At 40.1% G+C, this 17609-nt stretch overlaps 1 protein-coding gene across 1 annotated transcript in view; it reads left to right on the plus strand.

Annotated features, from left to right (window-relative positions):
• The window catches only part of MEIKIN (meiotic kinetochore factor), a 153181-nt gene that overhangs the window by 22583 nt on the left and 112989 nt on the right, over window positions 1-17609 (plus strand). Inside the window, exons 2-3 of the mRNA XM_027849027.1 lie at window positions 12392-12485; window positions 13447-13534. Coding sequence (XP_027704828.1) covers window positions 12392-12485; window positions 13447-13534 — 182 coding nt within the window. The remainder of the gene's footprint in view (window positions 1-12391; window positions 12486-13446; window positions 13535-17609) is intronic.

A 17609-nucleotide genomic window follows, 5' to 3' on the forward strand; every position in this document is an offset into this window, starting at 1 on the left:
TGACTGATTCTTGATGTCTCATAGTCATTAGCTTCCACTTGCCCAATTCTAGTTTTTAATGAATCGTTTTCTTCAGTTAGCTTTTTACCTCCTTTTCCGTTCTGCCAATTCTACTTTTTAAGGAGTTGTTTTCTTCAGTGTACTCTTTTTTTTTTTCCATTTTGTCAATTATACTCTTAAAGGAATTATTCAAATTTTCTTCTACCTCTCTTATTTGACTTTTGAAATCCATTTTGAGCTCTTCCAAGAAGTTTTTTTTGGATTTGAGACCAGTTCATATTCCCCTTTGAGGTTTCAGTTGTGGGTACATTGACAATGTTGTCCTCTCCTGAATTTGTGTTTTGATATTCCCTGTCACCATAATAATTCTCTATGGTCAGTGTTTTTCCTTGTTGTTTTTTGTTCATGATATTTGATTTTTTCCTGACTTTTGAAGTTGATCTCTGGTTCTGGAGCATAGGGGGCACTATCCCACACTTCTTGTGCTGGGGGCTAGGAGCCTGGTTACTGACTTTTTGTGCTGGGGCCTCAGGTGCTGGCAGCTGAAAACTGTAGGGTAGCTTACCTCATGCTGAGCTGGAGCTGGTGGTGATAGCTAATGTGTGTTGAGGCCAGGTGAGGTTTTTCTGCATTTCCCTGGGGTTACACTGAAGTTCATGGGGTGGGGGGTGGGGGTGAGGGTGAGGGTGGTCTGGGTGCTGGAGGTCACCTCCTCACCCAGGGTTGTGCTAGAACATGGGTAGGTTTAGCTGCTGGTAGATGCCTGTCTCCAGTGCATATGATGTTTCTCTGTGCTAGTGTCTGCTGCTTCACCTGGCTGTGCCAAGGTATGCAAGTGGTCCTGGTGTTGGTGCTTGCCTGCTCCACCACCCTGGGCCTCAGGATCTCCCACTGGTTTGCCAAGGTGGGGCTTGCTGGTACACCTTCTGTTCTGGTCCCCTTCAGCCGCAGCAAGAAGGCCCTTTATCATTAATTCCCCTAGCCTCATGAGCTACAAGACAGCTGCACTCCATCTTTCTGCTGGCTCCACTGTTCCAGGATTTTTCCTGGGGTGATGTTTTCCTGGTTTTTCAATGTCAATAAGGGAGGATGAGAGCAACTTACTGCTTACTCTGACATCTTGGTTGCTGGAAGTTTTCTGTTTTATTCTATTTTTAAGTTTATTTTGTTTAATATTTACTAATTACATTTTAATTTGGCATAGGCCCCATGTTTGACATTTCTGATACAGATAATACTCTGCTTAAAATGAAAGAAAGTTTGTTAACTGTGGAATAGGCATTTTAGAGGACACAGTAGCAAGTGTGGACAGATCTGGAGAGGGATATTAGGAGAATAGTGTTAATCTAGATAGGTATGTGGAAGTAGTTAGCCAAGAATTAGCTTCACCGAAATGTCTGGAACATCTCATTACCCATAGAAAAATCATTCTTCAACTTGTACTCTGAATTGTACTTCTTTCTTAACAGTGGTAAATACCTTGGGGAGGAATGTCTCCCTATTTTATGTCTTGATTGATGCTAGCAATCAGAGGGTCATTTAACAAATTAATCTCTATTGTACCTTCTTTCAAGAAATCTTAAAAGATTTTCATATTTACCCAGACAACACCTTTTTGAAAGAGAGTCTTTTAAGACACTTTGGTCTACTGAAACAAATACTTTTTTTCATAGTCATCAAACTAAAAGCACAGTGGGATCTTGTATTTTCTACATCTTTTAGTAATTAGTATGATGGTTAAGATGTGGTCTGCTGAAGAATGTCACTTTGTGAAAGTCTATCAGTACCCTCCCTAAGTAAAGATATCCTCTATGTGTGGGTATAGATTATCCCCTTAAAAATTTCATAAAAGTAGGAAAGTAGGCATATGAGTCATAAGTTACTCTTATTCCCTTATTTGGGGTGTTGTAATAATAAAATGTTAAGAGTTTTTTCTACTTTTCTGGTATTTTCCTGTCTTTCACAAATCAATCTCTCAATGCTCTCAAAATTGTGTCACTTGCAACATGGCCCTCCTCTTTCTGCACTTGGTCTTGTGCCAGGAGTTTTACTCACCTGTGTGTTCTTCAGTGCCATTTCTACTTTCTTCAGTAGCACATGTGCATAATACAAGTTTGTACTTCACTGTCTTTACTGTCTTTTCCATTTTTACCTATTTTTTTCCTCCTTCCAGTTTCATCAATTGCCTCAAGGATGCGTTTGCTTGGGTGAGTCTCTCACCAAGCTTTCTATGAACTTCGTTTTTCTTCCACTGCTGCTTCTTGTTCTAAATGGTATTTTTTATAATCTTTCATCACTTTTGTTCATAAGATTTTATAAGTTTATATTCTAAGCTAGTATTGCCCTTGGCTGCCTCTTTTTATCAAGTAAGTCAAGTTTTTGTTGGAGTAGTTTCTGGACCCTTTTGGTCCAGGTCAGGGGATACAAAAGTAAAAATAACATATTCCCTGCCTTCAAAAAGCCTTCATGTTTCTGGGGCATACATTATGTTCAAAGGCAAGTAAAGTTGAGAGAAGGCTGGGCAGTAGATGGCACAGTGGATAGAGTACCAGGCCTAAAGTCAGGAAGACTATCTTTCTAAGTTTAACTCTGTCCTCAGATGTGTACTACCTGTGAGACTCTGGGCAAATCACTTAATCCTGTTTGCCTCAGTTTCTGCATCTGTAAAATGAGCTGGAGAAGGAAATGGCAAATCTCTCCAATATCTTTGCCAAGAAAACCCCAAATGGGTTCACAAAGAATCAGATACAATTGAAATGACTGAACAACAAAAAAGACAAGGTAATTTGAGAAGAAAGTGAATTAGGAAAGGCTTCCCAGAGGTAAACCTTGAAGGAAGCTATCAACTGGACTGAACTGGTTTGTAACCTGTGGATGGCTAGTGCCTAACAGAGCAGGCTAGAGACAGTAGAGTCAGGAATCAAACAGAAGTTTAATTTCAAAGTGAGGGAAATGACTTGCAAGCAAGGAGACAAACTAGACATATGTGTCAGGGGCCCTCATCCTAGTGGAAGGACCTGCTTTCAGTGTGAGTAAATTTCAATATTTATACCAGTGGCTATGCAGTGAATTGTAGCCCTGACAGTGATGGGTAACAGCAACAATATGACAAATTTTATTCATAGCAGGGCTTCATGACCAGAACTTGTCCAAGCTTGTCTGGTGCTTGTGCAACCTCAGAGAACACCTGGTGATGGTCAAAGCAATATAATAATTATGTGGGATTTTGCCAGAGGGTGAGATTATCCAGAGGATGAACACAAAGGATTGTTGTTATGCCAAGCTCAGGGCATAGCCTGCTTGCTGGGCCTTAGCTCTGGAAAACAGGGTGTCTCCTAATATATTGAGAAAGCCAAGGTGGGACTGAGGGGAAGGGTGTTGAAGACTTGAAGGACAACCCATACTATGGAAAGGAGGCAATAGATGGATTGCCAAGTTCAAGAAACAGCAAATAGGTCAGTTTGGCCAGAAAGTAGAATATGTAAAGGAGAGTGTTGTGAAATAAATGTCTCAAGTTACACTGGAGACAATTGTAAATGGCTTCAAGTACTAGGATGAAGAATTTGCATTTTATCTTAGAGACAAGAGAGAACTAGAGAAGATTTTTGAACACGTGAGTGAAATAGTCAGAAGTATGCTTTAGGAAGATTACTTTGGCAGCTTAGTGGAGGATTGACTGGAAAAGAAAAAGAAAGGAAGTAGAAAAACCAGTTAGGAGTCTATTGTAATAATCCAGGCAAGAGATGGAAGGGTTTGAATTAGGGTAGCCATCATGTGGGTAGAGAGAATGGGACCAATATGATACCATTACAAAGCACATACTATGTGTCCTGTGATGGAGATGTACCCTTTGGGGTTTTCTTGGCAAAGACACTTAAGTGGTTTGCTCCAGCTCATTTTACAGAGGAGCAACTGAAGCAAACAGGGTTAAGTGTTTTGCCCAGGATCACATCGCTAGTATGTATCTGAGGCTAGATTTGAAGCCAGAGCTTCCTGACTCCAGGCCCAGCACTTTATCTATAGCACCACCTCACTGCCCTTGCCGATAATTAGGGGATGGACAATGGATGGTGATCCAGTATTGGAGACTGGGAAGGTAATGGAGACTGGGAGACTAGTCAGCTATACCAGAGCAAGACCAGCAGGGAGCAGCATTTCAAAAGCTTAAGGTAGAGAAATGATAACCAAGAGGTGAGGGTTAACAATGTCACAAGTAGCTGAGAGATCAAAAAGCATGAGGACTGAGAAAAAGCCACAGGATTTAGAAATTAAAGTTAGGGATAAACTTGAAGAGAGTAGTTTCATTCTGTGGTTAGGTTGCAAGACATTGCAATGGGATGAAAAGTTAGAAGGTGAAAAAAAGGATATAATGAGTACAAGTGGGTTTGGTTTTTTCCTAGTTTAGCTGTGAAAGGGAGATGAGATAAAGTAGCAGAGTCAAGTAGAGGCTTCTTAATGATGGGGAACATCTGGGCACATTTGTAGGTAATTAAGATGGAGCCACTGAGTATGAGGAAGAGGAAGAAAATGTGATCAAATGGGCAAGTTCCTTGAATAGATAGGTGGGGTTGAGATGAAGGATACAGATAGAGGGGTTATCCTTGGCAAGAAAGGCCACTTCTTCCTCAGAGACTAAAATAAAGGAAAATATAACGAGGGAAGATGTAGAGAGGGTTTCAGGTGTAGAGTAGGTGGGAAGGTTCCCAGTGGATAGTCTTGATTTCCTAAGTAGAAAGGTGGAAGGAGGGCTTTAGTAGAGAAGAGCATGTTTGGAATGGCCACCTTGGGGAGTCAGAAAGGTTTAATCAGGGGGAAACTAAAGTATTTCTCTGTAGCAATGAAGGCTGATTGAGATTAGATAACACATTTCTCTAGTGTACCCAAGTCAGTAAGGTTTTGTAATTTTCTATAATACAGAGATAGGAATGAAGAAGTCAGAGAGTGGGTATAACCCATACTTGGGGTTTGGCAAGGCATGACAAGTGACAGCATAATGAGGCAAAGGATTCTAAGTTAGAGGACAGTGTATAGTTGAAATAATTAAGTATAGGGTACAGAATGTGTAGGGAAGGAAATGAGGCCAGAGCAAGGATAATAGAATAAGAGAACAAAGAAGGATTGAGTTACTAGAGGTCCAAGTAAGGATGAAAAACTGGTTCAGAAGGAATAAGAAAAAGATATGGAAGGATATAAGACTGTGAGGAAATTCAGAGGTCTGATTCCTGGAGGTAAGACAGATATAGGTGATGGTGAGATCAAGGGTATTACTTTTTTGCCTGTGCATAAATAAGTTCATAGAAGTTGAAGTAGTTGATGAACTGAGAAGCCAGAGTATATGAGGGGACATCAACATGTGTACTTAGGTCTTTAAATATGGGTGCAGGGATTGGGGTGGAGAGAAAAAGGATAAGCCAGTTACTAAACTCCTTGACAAAGACAGTAAATGTTCTGGGGGATGATAGGTAATTGATACAAAGATCTAGATAGAGAAGTATGTTGATGGGACAACCATCAAAGGACTAGAGATTGCAAAATGTGGGGGGCAGGGAAGGTTCTGGAAAGGGAAATGAGAGGAGCGAGGAGTATGGCCAGGTGTGTCAGGGAGAAGATTCATCTACTACTACTGGAGAAGATGGCCACAATGCCTTCTGGAGGTATCTAGGTTTCCATGAGTGCAAGAAGATGGGGAAAAGGTGAGAGGAAGAGGTCTGGAAGAAAGAGAAGTTTGTTAACAATGGTACAAGGAATGAGAATGGTACAGTGGAATGAGAGACCAAAGAAACAGACTTTTATCAGAATAGAAATGATGTGGATGGGAATGAGAAAACTAGGAGTAATAGCTGGGTAAGAGAGATAAGCAACCAAGGCCTCCAGATCATGAGAGTTTAGGTAGACAAGGTGGAGTTTGCTAGCTACAGGATGGGGGAAACTTCATTTGAATAGGGTTCCCACACTGTGATAGTATCAATTTGTTCTTTCTCAAACACTGTGAAGGAAATGAGATAATGTTGAGCTTTCAGGTAATTACCTACAGATGAGGATCTCAGGGGCCTCCAACTCATATTCTGTGACAGCTTCTTTGGTTTATCCCAAGATAGTGATAGATAATGCCCAGCCAGAAAATGCCCTACCTCTGAGCCATGAAGGTCTGATCTGTGATCAAAAGCCCTGGTCCTGGTTGTGAGAGAGCCTGTGCTTAAGGTGCTAGTGCTAAGATGTGTAGAGTCTGGACATTCAGTTACAGAAGGTTGAAGTGTTGTTGGTTTTCTTGGGTTATTCAGTGAAATAGGATAGAGTAACTAGTGCTTCCATATGTATCTTCATGCACTTTGAGGTTCAGGATTCCAAGGTGCAATAGAAAGAGGAGAGCACCACAAAATGGGACACAAGAGAAGACTGTAAAGAAAGACAGTTTTATTGAGGGGACTACTCACAATAAGAAGGGACAGTAAGGGAGGATGAACACAAGTCAGGTCTGCTGGAATCCTTGGTGGAATCAGGTACCAAAACCATTAAAGTCCAGTAGATTGTAATAGGGTTCTTATGTAGATCGAGCAGGACCAAGCATTGGGATGAGGGAATGGAGAGCCTGTTCCTGGTGTGCAGCTCAAGACCCCCCAGTCTTGTTCGGAGGAATGCATGGGAAATTGGTGGCTAATTGACAGTCACATTCCCCATTGAAGGAAAAAAGGGGCTTTTAGCTGTTACACAGGCCTTTCTTTGGCTACGTGGCTTAGGGGATTTGAGCTTCTCTAGTGGTTCTTTTAGCTGAGGGGGAGGCTACTGAGGGTTCTTACAGTCCACCTCAGCATCCTACCCTAGCACACAGACTAACTTGCTAGATCTTGTTGAGGGAAGCCTGCAGCTGGTAAACAATCCAAGCTCTCACCTTTACCAGGAATCAGATACTCAGGAGTGTTATGAGCCCCACCCTGGAATAATTATCACAGCCAGTTCCTCCACCCCTATTTGATGGGGTAGAGTCAGGAGAATAAGTCCAGGACTCCTTTCCCAGGCTGAATATTCCTGATTTCTGTGGTGTCATGGGAGGCTCAATCCATGGGATGCATGAAATTCACACAATTGTTTATTTCTGCACAGCTCAGGCAGGTGATTAAGGATTTATTGTGCCATGGTGGTTTTCACAGAAAGTTCCATGGGTGCAGTCTACAGACAGCCCTCACACGTCTTCCTCTGTAATGGAAAACCCCCACCTCACCTCCCCTGAGCCAGTAGCATTAGTAGTGAGAGCAGAACAAGTTCCCCTGATGTCATCTTCCCCATACTGCCAGAGATGGTCCCAACAGGGACATCTCTCATGCTGTCAGTATAGGTGGCAACTGGGAACTAGCACAGGACCAACTGCTGGTGTAGTTGGAAGTAGTCCCTAAGAAATAAGAAAGTCCAGGGGTTTCTTTCCAGTGCTAGGAGTCAGGATTAACAGATAAGCCAGGAAAGCTGTGGTTAGGTGACTGGGTGTGGGGTGGGTGGGGAGGAGAGTTTCTCAGACTTCTCTCTTGGGACTAAGAGTTAATACAAGGCAGAATATAAAGTATGTAATGTGAAGGGCAGTAATGTGAAATAAGGCTGGAAAGGTAGGTTGGAGCCAGTTTCTATCACCGGCCTCAGACTGAGTTTGTATTTTATCCTGGGGACAGTAGAAAGCAATTGAATGTTTCTGAGCAGGGAACTGATCAGTATTGCTTAGGAAAATTATTTCAGCAGCTTTGTGGAGGATGCATTGGAGAGGGCAAAGGCTAGAAGCAGGGGAAGTGGTCAAGGGAAGGAATGAGGAGGACTTGAACTAAGGTGGCAGCCCTGTGAATGAAGAGAGAAAATGGGAGAAGTGTAATGGAAGACTTGACAAGATTTGACAGTTGATTGACTGCAGGGAGTGAGGGAGAAAGGTTGCAAAACTTGTGAATTAAAAAGATGCTGTCCAGAGAGAGAACTATGGAGTTTGTCTCTTCTATTTTTTTTTTTTAGGCCATTAGGGTTAAGTGACTTGCCCAGGGTCACACAGCTAGTAAGTGTCAAGTGTTTGGTCTGAGGCTGGATTTGAACACAAGTCCTCCTGACTTCATGGCCCATGCTCTATCCACTGTGCCACCTAGCTGCCCCTGAACCATATATCAAAATAGACTCAAAATGGGTTCATGATTTAGATATAAAGGCTGATATTGTAAGCAAACTGGGAGAGCAAGGAATAGTTTACCTATTAGATTTATGGAGAACAGAAGAATTCATGACCAAACAGGAGATAGAGAATATTAAGAAAATGGATAACTTTGATTACATTAAATTGAAAAGTTTTTACACAAACAAAGCCAATGCAACCAAGATTAGAAGGAAAGTAGAAAATTGGGAAAGAGTTTTTACAACCAGTCTCTCTGATAAGGGCCTCATTTCTAAAATATATAGAGAGTTAAGTCAAATTTCTAAGATTACATGTCATTTCCTAATTGATAAATACTCAAAGTGTTGGGGTATGGGCCCAAGCTGAGACCTTTGCCCCTTGCCCCAAAAATAACTTGGCTCCCATTTGTCTGAGGGTCCCAGAAAGCCCTTAAACTTTTCTTACTCTGGTCTCAAAAGGTTCCTTAACGACTCTCCTTATCTCCCTTTGAAAGCCCTAGCCCTACCTTTTGACTATTCAGATGCCTTTCAGACTTCTTCCAGTTCCCTTCATTATCTATTCAATCTCTCAGACTTTCCAATTGGAATTCTCCCTAAGTCACCTAGGCCCTTTTCCCAGCCCCCTCCTCTGGCCACCCAAAGTTACTTTAGTGTATGTAAGATCCACCCTGGCCCCATTTAAATGCTGAGACTTTCTCATGCCCGCTTATCCTTACGGGCATCACCTGGCCTATATGGTTTATCTCTGGCTGAAAGAAGATTTGGGTTGAATTCATTTAGGCAGGGCCTGCATCGCAATCTCAGGTTCCCAGCACCCCTAAACCTCTAGACTTCATCAAAAGGATATGAACAGGCAGTTCTCAGATGAAGAAATTAAAGCCATCTATAGTCATATGAAAAAATACTCTGAATCACTATTGATTAGAGAAAGGCAAATCAAAACAACTCTGAGGTACCACATCACACCTATCAGATTGGCCAACATGACAAAACAGGAAAATGATAAATGTTGGAGAAGATGTGGGGAAATTGGAACACTAATGCATTGTTGGTGGAGTTGTGAAATGATCCAACCATTTTGGAGAGCAATTTGGAACTATACCCAAACAGTTATAAAAATGTGCATACCCTTTGACCCAACAATAGCACTTCTACGGCTATATCCCAGAGAGATCATACAAATGGGAAAAGGGACCCACATGTAAAAAATATTTATAGCAGCTCTTTTTGTGGTGGCAAAGAATTGGAAGTTGAGAGGATGCCCATCAATTGGGGAATGGCTGAACAAGTTGTGGTATATGAATGTAATGGAATACTATTGTGCTATAAAAAATGATGAACAGGCTGACTTCAGAAAAACCTGGAAAGACTTGTATGGTCTGATGCTGAGTGAAGTGAGCAGAACCAGGAGAACGTTGTACACAGTGAGAGCCACGTTGTACAAAGACTAATATTGATAAACTTAACCCTTCTCAGCAATACAAGGATGTAAGTCATCTCCAAAGGCCTTGTGATGGAAAATGCTATCCACGAAGAAACAACTATGGAGTTTGAATGCAGATTGAAGCATACTATTTGCTTTTTTTTTCTTCTGTTGTGTTTTGTTTCCTCTTTCTGGTGGTTCCTCCTATTGGTTCTAATTCTTACTTACAACATCACTAATGTGAAAATATGTTTAATAGGAATGTATATGTATTGCAGTCTTGGGGAGGGAGGGGGAGAAAAATTTAAAACTCAAAAGCTTATGGAAGTGATTGTCGAAAACTAAAAATTAATTACTTAATTAAAAAAATTTTTTTAAAAAAGGATGTTGGTACCTTCAACAGAAATAGGAAAATTTGGAGGAGGGGCAGGTTTATGTAGAAAGTTACTGAGTTCGTTTTTTGGACATACTGTGTTTAAGGTTTTAGGGTTTAAGGTTGTTTCAAGAATTTTCAGGGTCCTTGTTAAGCCACTTCATGAATTAGCCAGCACAGGTTATAGACAGACAGGTACACTGCAGTTTATCCACCTGGTAGTTGATAGGCATGTGTGTTTCACAATTCCCCAGATGACATATATGACCCAGACTTTAGGTAAAATCAGGTCATGTGTTTTGGTCATGTGTGATTTGTCCTTCATTCTTGAAGAGGACCATGATATCAGGAAGGTGATGCCATGACTTGCAAGTGAATTGGATTTGATCCGGGAGGGAGGCCTGTGCAAAGCCACCAGCCTCACATTCTCCTCCAGAGCCATCTGGGTGCTGTGGCCAAATATAGATCAGGACAACTGAAGATGGCCCAGGGGTCTTTCAGAATTCTAAATTTGACTGAGGCAATGCTCATTCAATTATTAAATTAGGCCTGTTTAAAAAGTGAGTCAAGGGATGGCCCTTTTAACTGGGGAGAAAAAAAAAGGTCAAACTGAGAGGGGAAAGCCCTCAGGGTTGCTGGGTGAAAGAGAAACAATTACTATTTATGTTCAGCCATCAGGGCCCAAAAAACAACCATTAAGTGGTACTTGACCAGGGACTTATTGTAGACCAATCAGTAAGGGCCACAGTGAATTGGGTTTAAGGCCTGGTCTTTATGAATGAAATCTAGTCAGTAAACCCCAGGATAATAAGGTAGGTTTCAGCCATCAAAATTTACCTTCCTTTGGGCAGAGCACCCTCAGGTAAGGGCATGATATGCCATGTGGGGAGAGGAGAAGGGTAGTGAGAAGGGAGGGGAGGGGAAAGGGGAGGAAAGGAGCTGAGTTGCCTGGCCCAGTTGGGTCCCCATTGGGGCAGCTCAGACTACTCACAGGTTGTGGTTTGTACTTCATTCTTAGAGGACCATGACATCAGGAAGACGATACCATGACTTGCAAATGAATTGGATTTGAGTGAGGGAGAGCTGTGCAAAGTCACCAGCCTCACTTTCTCCTCCAGAGTCATCTAGGTGCAGTGGCAAGATATCTGTGGTCAAGTAGGCAACCTTACTAAGCAGTTTTAGGTAAGATCAGGCTGGGTACATAAACAGGAAAAGGTATATTTTTAGGAAAAGAAAAAGGATGGGTTTTTGGTGGGGGGGAAAGGTCTTTAGCATAGCTATTCACATCAAACTGAAGAAAACAATGTCTTCTTTCACTTAATTAACATTTGTTAACCTCCTACTTGTGCCTTTATTAGATAGGATAAAGAGAACTGGGTGAGTTCCTGAAACTATTCAAAGTCCTCTGAGTTTTCTTTTGGAACCATGAAGTGATTAGGGGAAGGGAAGAACCTGGAGACATTCAGTACTTTCTGTGTCACTAAGAAAAAGAAATATAACAGCAAATATAATACAAAATGGAGTAGGTTATGTTCTCCCCAAAATCCAGTTTCGACCAGGTATCTGAGATGTTCAGCCAGAGATAGTATGTGGATGTTGGAATTAGAGTTCATGAGAGTGATTGTTGTTGTTCAGTTGTCTCAGTGATGTCTGACTCTTTGTGACTCCATTTGAGATTTTCTTGGCAAAGATACTGGAGTGGTTTCCCATGGCCTTCTCCAGCTCATTTTACAGATGAGGCAAACTGTGAAGTGACTTGCCCAGGGTCACATAGCTAGTAAGTGTCTGAGGCTGGATTTGAATTCCGGAGTATGGGTCTTCCTGGGCCCAGATCCACTGCTCTATCCACTGCACCACCTAGTTGCCCATGAGCGTGATTAGAGCAGGGCATATAGATTTGCCTGTCATCTACATAAAGATAATAACTGAACACAAAGGAACTAATGCAATCAGCAAGGGGAAAAAACAGTACAGAGAGAAGAGAAAGCCCAGGACAGAAACTTGGGGATAAGAAATGGATGAAGATTGAGCAAATGACACTGAGATGAAACAATCAGGTAGAGGGATAACCAGCATCACAGAAACCAACAGTATGTTGGATAGGGGGTTCATAGACCATATCACAACTTTCAGAAATAGTCAAGGAGGATAAAGACTGAGATGAAGACATTAGAACCTCCTCCTTTTTCTCCTTTTCTTATCCTTCCCTTTCTTTTCTCTCCTTTGTAGCTTGAGATCTTGGCACTAGATTCAACCCATAATACTAAACAAAAGAACGACTTTACAGCAATTTACAATCAATTACAGTCAATCAATAAACATTAAGTACCTATACTTTATAAAACAGATTAAAGAACTCCATTCTAAGTACTGAGAATATTTTACTACCACCACCCCACCTAACTTTTTTTGTTATCGTTAAATGTGGTTTGAACTGAAAAACAAGTGCTTTCCTACAGGATCAAAAAGAAAACTTCAAATGAAAATCTTACCAAAGTTGAAGGAGAATGTTGAGGCAACACAGTTACATGAGAGCCCTACTACAAAAACCGGGTGTGTGTCAACTTATAAAATTGTATCTATTACCATGACTATTGTCTAATTTCTGTAGAAGTGTTTCTTTTGGGCAGTGTACTTTTCAGATGAACATTTAGCTGGTTCTGTGGCTTTTGACAAAATTTTAACAGTGATAGAGGTATAACTTGTTATTTTTAAATTCTTATTTAAAGGATAGTTAAGGATATCTGGTAAAGGAAAACATTTAAACACACAACAACAATTCTTCATCAATCTCAATTAAGCAAATATATTTTTCTAGTCATCTACTTTGCTTTAGGTTTTAAGATACAGAAATAGCTACCACATAGTTCTCAAGGAGCCTATAAGGCATGGAACTAGAGTGAAACTGCAAAAAAAAAAAAAAATAGAAGATGGGACTAAAGAATATGGGGGAGGGAGGAGAAAGCAAGAGAGCCCTTTCACTTGGGAGGAGGATGGGCTAGTTGAGATAGGTGGAAAAGGTGGCATCTGATTTGCACCTTGAAGGAAGAGAAAGACTCAACAAATAGAAGGAAGGAGACTCCATTCCAAGCTTGGGTGATAGAATGAGCAGAGAGGGGCAGGATGAAAATAGAAGATTAAGAATCATCCAGTTTCTGTAGAGCATAGGGCACATTACAAGACATAATTTGAAAATGTTGGACAGGTGATGTTTTGATATGTTTTCTTTCTAAAAACTGTAATTACAATCTGATTTTATCAAGTAATGAATTTTTCAAGACATATTTTGATTTTTAATTAAAAGTAAATGATGAATCATTTCTGTTGAATAGGTCTGATATTGTTTGTATATTTATAGAACTTGTCCTGGTTTGACTCCTACCTTTTATAAGGCTGTTTTTGTTTTAGCTGTTGTAATATAATAGGAAAAATAGGATTCCCCAAATAAGAAAACCTGCTAACTTATAGATTTTAATATTTGTTTATAAATTAAAAAAAAATATTTGTTTGTTAGTATGCAGTTGAATGTTGCACACCAAAAGAAACTACAAAAAAGTCACATTAATGAGGACTCCAAGAACACGAACACTCTTGCACTGAAGGTATGTATCCTTATCTTCATTTCATGGAACATTAAAGCTAAAAGGGTCCCTAGAGACTCTCTAGTCCTGGGTGGAGAACTTGCGACCTCAAGGCCACAGAATAAAAGTTTGGATTCAGTCAAAGGGCCATATTTGAGGGCCCAGAGGGCCACATGGGGCCTCGAGGGCCCATGTTCTCCATCCAAATCTAGTCCAACCTCCTCCTTTTATAGTGGAGGAAACTGAGGCCCATGAATGGGGAAGTGACTTGCCCAAGGTCATACAGTGACATGGTTGGTATTTAAACTCAGGTTTCCAGCCTTAGTACAGTGGCATTTTCACTGTAACCCAATCTTATTGTCTTCTGATATTCCCAGGTAGATACAGCCAGTAACTTTAACAAAGCTGGAATAGGAAATAAAATTATGCTTGCAATAGTAACTGATTCTCTTCTATTAGCTTGTTTGGTGTTGGTATTACTAAGAATAGATTAATATGAAGAATAAACCATAGGAAGGCACATATAAATAGATGCAAAATTAAGTAAAAAATGTACCCAGTGACTACAACAATATTAAATGGAAAGAACAATAACAACAAAAATTGAAACTAAATGCTGTGCAATTACTAGGCCTGTACTTAGGTCCCAAAGAAGACTTTTGAGAGTTCTCCTTCCTCCCGTCTTTCCTGGGAGAAAGAGGAAAGTGGACTCTCAGTGTGGAGCAGTGTGTGTGTGTGTGTGTGTGTGTGTGTGCTGTGCTGTTGGTTTAGTGTGACTACTATTTTTCTTCATTTTTCCTTCATGTTTCATTTTGTCCCTCTCAAAGTGGGAGCAAGGGGCAATACAGAGGGAAATGAAGTTGGGTAAAAATGAACCAACCTTTTTATAGAAGTAATTTTTTACGGAAGTAAAAAGGAATATTAGGAATAATTTTGTATAGGAATAGTAACCCCAAAACTTTACAAACCAGTTCAAGTCATTACTTTTTTATTATTTGTGCTAAAAGACATTGGAGTAATCCTGTTCTGAGACTTAATACTTTATGCAGAATTTTTTTTTATAGGACTCATGATTTCGTTGGTATAATGAATTCCCTATGAGGAAATTCCTACCACAATGTAGATTAGCATCTACTAATGCAGCTTGGGGTCAGATGGGTGGCATGGTGTGCTGAGCTTAAGTCAAGAAGACCCGATTTCAAATCCAGCCTCAAATACTTCCTAGCTGTGTGAGCCTGGCAAGTCATTTAACCTCTGTCTGCCTCAATTTCCTCATCTGTAAATTGGGGCTAATAATAATAGCCCCTTCTCAGGGTTGTTGTTAGGATCAAATGAGACAATATCTGTAAAGTTCCCGGCATGTATTAGAGCTTAATAAATGCTTATTCCCTTCCCCTTCCCTCATTGACAAGGAGAAGTTAAGGGCTGTGTCTGGAGTCAATCAGCCAGTATGTTTCAGGATTGGATTTGAACTAAGATCTTTCTGACTCCAAGGTCAAAATCATATCTACTATACTACTGTATACTGTATATATTTTGGAATATACATTATTTCTTAAAGCATTTGATACATTTCATTTGATTCTTAATGTGGTATTGCATAAATTAAAAAATTCATATCTAAATTCTGTTCAAATGAATTTTAGTGAAAGCTTATTATGTCTATTTTAGTAAGAAGTGTGTAGTACTATAGTTTAAAATTACATTAATCACAGAACCTCAGAATTTTACAGTTGGAAGAGACCTTAGAGGCCATATAGTCTGACCCATTCCACAACTTTCCCTTATTTTTTTTATAATGTACCCTGCAAATGATCATCCAGACTGCTTAAAGACCTCCAATGAAAAGAAACTCACTGTTTTTTAAGTCAGTCCATTCCATTTTGGAAAGCTCTAAATATATATATTTTTTTATTTACTTATGTCAAGCCTACATGTGCCTCTTTTCAACTTCCTTTCTTTGCTCCTGGTTCTGCTCTCTGGAGCCAAACAGTACAAGTGACAATCCTTTAGACGCTTAAAGACAGCTATCATATCTCCCCTAGAAAGAGATCATATCTCCCCTAGAAAGAGATCATATCTCCCCTAGAGAGTCTTCTCTTTTCCCTATTCCCACTTCCTTTGACTGATCCTCATATGACATGGACTTCACCATCCTGTATGTCCTCCTCTACACAGTTTCCAATTTATCAATAGCCTTCTTAAATTGTGACACCAGATGTAGTCTTTGTCTGGAAACTATGCCTTTCTTAACATACATAGTTAGCATTTTAGACTGCTACGTCATATCACTGACTCATTTTAAGTTTCCAGTTCATTAAAACCTCTAGGTCTTTTCCAGACAAACTGCTTTCTAATCATGCTCTCAACATTTTGTAATTGTGATGATGATATTTTGAATCCAAGTGTAAGATTTCACAATGTTTTCTTATTGGATTTCTTCTTAATAAATTCATCCTAGTGCTTTACCATGTCAAGGTTTTTTTTTTGAGACTTAAAGAAAGCTAGGAAAGACAGTAGGTAAAGCAGAGGAAGAAACCATCCCTACTAGCAAGGAACTTACATTCTAAGAAGGGCAACAAGAATGTAAATGTGTGTGTGGACATATACACATGTGTATGTATGTATATATTTGTACAGAATAGCTATAAAGTGAACAAATACAAATTAGCTAAATACAAGGTATTTTGAGAGGGAGGGCACTGACAATCGGAAGGATCAGGCTTCCTGTGAAGTGTGGTGCTTGAGCTCCATCTTGGGAGAAGAGAGAGATTTTGAGTCAGGTGTGAGCAAAGAATGCATTCCAGACATGGGGACGGCCAGTACAGTTAATAAGATGGGAGAAAGAAGTTTATGTGCGAGGAACAAAGAGCAGGCCAATTTGGAATAAAGTCCAATGAGACTGAAATGATAGATTGGGATAAAATTATCGCTATCTAAGCAACCTTTTCCCACAGGTTTTTTTTTTTTAAAGAACAATATGAAATATTTTGCTAAAAATCTGGGCAAACTATCACATTCCTCTGATCAACCAGTTTTAAAACCTTGTTACAAAAGGAATTAAGGTTCGTCTAATGTGACTTGACTTTGATGGAACTTTGCAATACCTATCTTCTTTGCTGGATGTTCATTAACCACCTCTTTAATAATCTGTGAAGTCTAGCTCACCAGCCTATAATTTGTTTTTGTTGTTGTTCTTCAGTTGTTCAGTTGTGTCTGACCCTTCATGACCTCATGGACCATAGTACTCCAGGCCCTTCTGTCCTCCATTATCTCCTGAAGTTTGTGACAGCTCATGTTTGTTACTTCCATGCCACTATCCATCTCATCCTCTGCTGTTCCCTTCTCCTTTTGCCTTTAATCTTTCCCAACACTAGGGTCTTTTCCAGTGAGTCCCGTCTTCTCATTATGTGGCCAAAGCATTCAAGCTCCAGCTTCAGTATTTGTCCTTCCAGTAAATAGTCTGAATTAATTTCTTTAAGTATTGACTAATTTGATCTCCTTGCTGTCCAAGGGACTCTCAAAAGTCTTTTCCAGCACCATAATTCAAAAGCATCAATTCTGCAGCGCTCAGCTTTCCTTATAGTCCAACTCTCATAGCTGTACATCACTACTGGAAAAAACATAACTTTGACTCTATGGACCTTTGTCATCAAGGTATTGTCTGCTTTTTAGTATGCTGTCCAGATTTTCCATACCTTCCCTTCCAAACATCTTTTAATTTTGTGGCTGCAGTCACTGTCGACAGTAATCTTTTAACCTAAAAATATGAAATCTGACACTGCTTTCTTTACTTTTCCCTCTGTTTGCCAGGACGTGATGGGACTAGTTGCCAAGATCTTATTATTTTTATATTAAGCTTCAAGCCAGCTTGTACACTCTCCTCTCTCACCCTCATCAAGAGGCTTCTTCACGTTCAGCCTGTAGTGAACAAACTGTTTTCTTTCTTCTTTTGAAAATCAGGACATTGCCCTTCTTCAGTTTTGAAGCACCTCTCCCATTTTCCAGATCCTTTTGAATATCACTTACAGTATCTTTGCTACCCAAGGATATAACTCTTTCGGGCCAGTTGTACCTTGAATTCATCAAGACCAAT

The sequence above is a fragment of the Vombatus ursinus genome, unplaced genomic scaffold (genome assembly GCF_900497805.2).
Source record: "Vombatus ursinus unplaced genomic scaffold, bare-nosed wombat genome assembly UNPS02007284.1, whole genome shotgun sequence".
Lineage (NCBI taxonomy): Eukaryota > Metazoa > Chordata > Mammalia > Diprotodontia > Vombatidae > Vombatus > Vombatus ursinus.